The 4,355-nt window shown below is 45.9% G+C and overlaps 1 protein-coding gene across 1 annotated transcript; it reads left to right on the top strand.

The window, feature by feature from the left end:
* The first annotated feature begins 859 nt into the window (after positions 1-859).
* Positions 860-1,729, top strand: FAM181A (family with sequence similarity 181 member A). The gene has a single exon (XM_005149520.2). It carries the CDS (start codon positions 860-862, stop codon positions 1,727-1,729), a length of 870 nt encoding a protein of 289 aa, XP_005149577.2.
* Positions 1,730-4,355: the final 2,626 nt, after the last annotated feature.

Raw genomic sequence — 4,355 nt, 5'->3', positions numbered from 1 at the left:
GGGAGTGCAGAGAAAAGGGTGCCTAAACTTTCCTAACTCATCCTCAACATTTCCCCTTTGGGTTGTGTCATTTTTTAAAAAGAAAGGCCTCGATAGGGGTGAAGAGGATAGGGAGAATGGTAGAAACCACAGGGAAATGATTGTATTTATTAGCTGTCTTTCTGTGGCTGTCCCCATGGCGACAATTTGTGATGGCAAAGAATGCGAGGAGGGGAGGCTGATGCCTGATTGGGATGCTTTGTATTTGGCAAAGTGGCTTCTGATTGGCCTGGGAGAGCCCCGAACTCGACGGAGTCGATATTCATTCAGCTTGCTCAAGTGCTTGCTAAACTGCATCCAAACACTGGCAGGCCCTGGCTGCCTCTGCCGAGGTTGGCAGTGTGTAACCTGCCTAACGAGATTAGTGGGAAAGGGGAAGGGGCTCTTCTCTGCAGCAACACCGCAGCTGCCAGCACCGGCGAGAAAAGCCACTGCACACAGGGTGAGTGTCCGCACTTGCTTACGGGAAGGCGGGAGTGGCCACCCGGCTTCTTTCCACCTAAGCGCTATCTAACAAGATTAGGCACCGGGTTGGAAGGCATTTGTGAGCTAGATCCCATCCTGGTGTGTTCTGGGGCAGTGGTGTGGGGTGGTGGGCTGCAGGCATGAGGAGGCTCCAGTGGGAGCTTGCTGATGGACAACTTTGTGTGGTTGAGAAGCTTGACATGCTCCCCCACCTTCCCTTCGTTTGTTTGGTGTTGTTTGAACCAAGGTTTTCCACTCCTAAGTCTGCCTGTTGTGTTTCACAGGGTTGCCAAGTTTTGCCTGAAGGTGAATTATAAACATTTCATGGGAAGCTTTACACGGTGCATCCAGTGAGATGGCATCAGACAGTGAGGTTAAAACCCTACTGAACTTTGTCAACCTGGCCTCCAGTGACATCAAAGCAGCTCTGGATAAATCAGCTCCCTGTCGCCGGTCAGTTGATCACAGGAAATACTTGCAGAAGCAGCTCAAGCGATTTTCTCAGAAATACTCCCGTATCCCACGGTGCCATCCCAGCAAATCCACAGAGTGTGGTTGGCGCAGGGGGGCAGAGGACCTGGGCCGTGGACCTCCACCCGAGGCACCTGACCCAAGCCCCCGTGGTGCAGCTGCTACAGAGAGGGTGCTGCAGACAGCAGGGGTAGAGGGCAGCCTCACTGAGGAACGGGTTTTGCAGGAGCAAAACCCTGAAGCCACCAGACCAGACCAGGTGCCCATGAGGAAGAGACAGCTCCCTGCCTCCTTCTGGGAAGAGCCACAGCCGGCCCAGAGCCTGCTGGCCAGGGCCTATCCCACCAGCTCCGAGGGTCTCCCAGCCCCCAGAGACCCTCCTCCCTCTGAGGGGAAGAAAAGCAAACGGAGCCCGAACACTAGTGGTCCAGAGAGTCCCCCCGAGCCTACCCCACATGCTGGGGACAAGGACTCTGCTGGCATCCTGTTGGGCAGGGTGGGTGCCTGGACCTGCTGCCCCTTCCCCTGCCCTGGGCCAGGGGTGTACCAGCCCCCTGGCACACTGTCCCAGTCACCCTTCCTGGGGCTGGGGCTGTGGAGGAAGAGTGCAGCCACACTGTCGGCAGAGGTGCCACACTTCTGCAAGGAGGCTGATGGCATGGGACAGAAACTCTACAGGCCAGTGGTTTTGAAACCCATCCCCACCAAGCCTGCTGTCCCCCCACCCATCTTCAATGTTTTCAGCTATCTTTAGCCGGGGGTGTTGGAGTCACGCTGAGCACCACAGCTCCTGAGAGTGGATTGAAACGTCCGGTTGGGCACCAGGCATGAGCTGCTGGCAGCGTGGAGCAGCAGGGGGAAGGAGGCTGGCAATCACACCCTCTTCCTTGTGGTCAGGCCTGAGTGAATTAGTAACTGTTGGAAAGCTACTCAGGCTCCACGCTCAGTATACAGGTGTAAATTGGGAATAAGCCTTACAAAGCTGGTGGCATGGAACATGAGGCAAACCAGGGCTCTTTCATCGATGAGCATTGTCTGTGCTGCAGAGAGCAGGGCTGTGGGTCATTCATAGCCACACTTGTAACACCTAGGAGACCTCCTCCATGTGGGAGGATCTTTCCAGGTTTGCCCTGCAGCAACAGCAGTGACATGAAATGAATTAAACCCATACAAAGAGTTCTCGTACTTTAAACTATTTCCAGAGAAGTCAAGATATTCAGGTTACTTCCTTTTGCATGCAAGAGAGTGCAAGGACGATATTTAATGTAGAAACCACACCTGTGAATTGATTTAAGCTCTTCTTGCATGTAAATACTGAGAGAATTAAAAAATTACGGGAAGAAAGGAGGTAATTTTATTTTGGAGATTCTGAAGATGCAGTCTGGTTATTTTTGCCCCACTGGGCAGGACACAGGTTTGATTTTCAACTGGTGGGTAGATAAGAGGGCTGAAAACTCTGCCTATTAGAGTGATATAAATCAAAAGCAATTTTTCTGGGGCTGGGAAATTAGCTAGTGTTAAGATGGTGCAAATGGAAGCAGGATGAATTTTCACATCAGGAATTGTTCTGCATCAACAGAACAAATGAGAAATTGTATTACTTGATTACAAACCCATAAAATATGATAGAAGAAAAAAAACATGTAGAATACACTGGTTTGATTTCTGGCTCACAGACATGTTTTATTTTGCCTGATTTTAAGATGCTGTCACAAGACCTATCTACAAATAATTTGCCCAGTAATTTCCCAATTATTTAAAAAAGTTGGCATTAAAGAAGTTAATAGGGGATTTTTTTTTAAACTTAGTTTTCTCTTAAACTCTGGGGTAAGTGGAGCTAAGGCACAGAATATGAGATCTGAAAGGTTTAATGTTGCAGCCTTATGTATTTATTCAGTTATACTGGGGTAAAAAAGAAGTGTATTGTTGGGGGGAGGGGGGGGAGGGAATGAATGAACACCTGTGATATCCCAGGCCTGCTCTTATTGAAGCTAATGGGAGCTTCTCCCAGGATTCAATAAAAAGTGGCCTCAATTGACTTGGTCTCTGGCTAACTTAGCTCCGTGTGACCCTTGGTATCTCTGTAAGGGGAAAACCAGGCAGCGCTTCCTTTGAGTGCATTGCAGTAATGAAAAATTTATCATTTTAAGCAATTGTAGAATACAATTTTTGATCTTCTGATGGGGCTTGGTGTTATATAACCAGGTTGCAACTTCTGTTAGGATATGAACTGTTCTTAGGTTAAAAATAGCTTATTCTTTTCCTAAACCTTACAGTATATCCCACTAGTGTTTAATTACAGAAAAAAATTGTTGTAATGTATTAGTCCAGCAGGCAAAAAGCAGAAATTGCTACAGCTTTCATTGCTTTCTGCCTACCACCAGCAGTTAATATATGTACCAAGCTTGTACAGATTACTCCTATAGGAGAGAGAGCAGGAAATGGCAGCACATACCTGCAACTTCATGCAAGGTGCCAAAGAGCTGATCTAAGGGTTCAATACATCAGGTGAGCTTTTAGTCCAGAAATGAAGATATGAATACACTTAGGTGTCTTTCTCCTTTTTTTTTTTTTCTGTTTGGAAAAAAAAAAATCCATGAAGAAACTCTGCTTCTTTCCATGAGGTTTTCTAACAGAAACCAGAGGCAGTAACCCCATTTAAGTTAATTGGAGGAGAAATATTTCTGAATTTACAAAACTGTAGACAAGGAATTTTTTTTACTTGGAAATATGGGTGCTTTCTCACATCAATAGCCCTGTGTCACTGTTGTAATCCAGATGAAGCCAGATGCTGAACTCTGACTCAATGCTGTCAACGTAAAGGAGCCTTATTGGTGTTGATCTGGATTTCCATATGGGTGACCAGAGAAATTCGTGGAAAGAACCATGAGTATTGCAGTGACTGCTGTAGGCAAATGTTCCAGCTCAAATTCAGAAGGGAAATTTGAAAGTGCTGCATATTGCACCAGAATATGGGTTTCTATCAAAATTAAAATACTTGGCAAAATGGATAGCCTCTGTAGGAATTTTATTTCTGAAGAAATCCATAAAAATAAGAGAGTTAAAGTAAAATTTCTACATTTCAGATATCAAATTCTTTTTTATTTTTTTCTTCTTTTAAACTCTTATTTGAATGTATGTCGCTGTACATTTTCCATGTAATAGAATAGAATGTTTTTAAGTTATGATGAAGCATTGAACCAGACTGTTCCAAATTACCTCCAACACAGAGATATTTATGCACGTATCCTCAGATTTAAACTGATGTTACTTTTTGAAATCCTTTGTGACATGGAACTTCCCAGCCCAGGGCAGGCAGTGGCCCTTGCTGGGGCTCTGAACTGAAGCAGCAATGAAGTAAAACACAAATGAACAGAAGA

This window comes from Melopsittacus undulatus, chromosome 4, assembly GCF_012275295.1.
Source record: "Melopsittacus undulatus isolate bMelUnd1 chromosome 4, bMelUnd1.mat.Z, whole genome shotgun sequence".
NCBI classification, from domain to species: Eukaryota; Metazoa; Chordata; class Aves; order Psittaciformes; family Psittaculidae; genus Melopsittacus; species Melopsittacus undulatus.
Note: the sequence above shows the minus strand (reverse complement) of the source record. Positions and strands in the feature narration are given on the sequence as shown.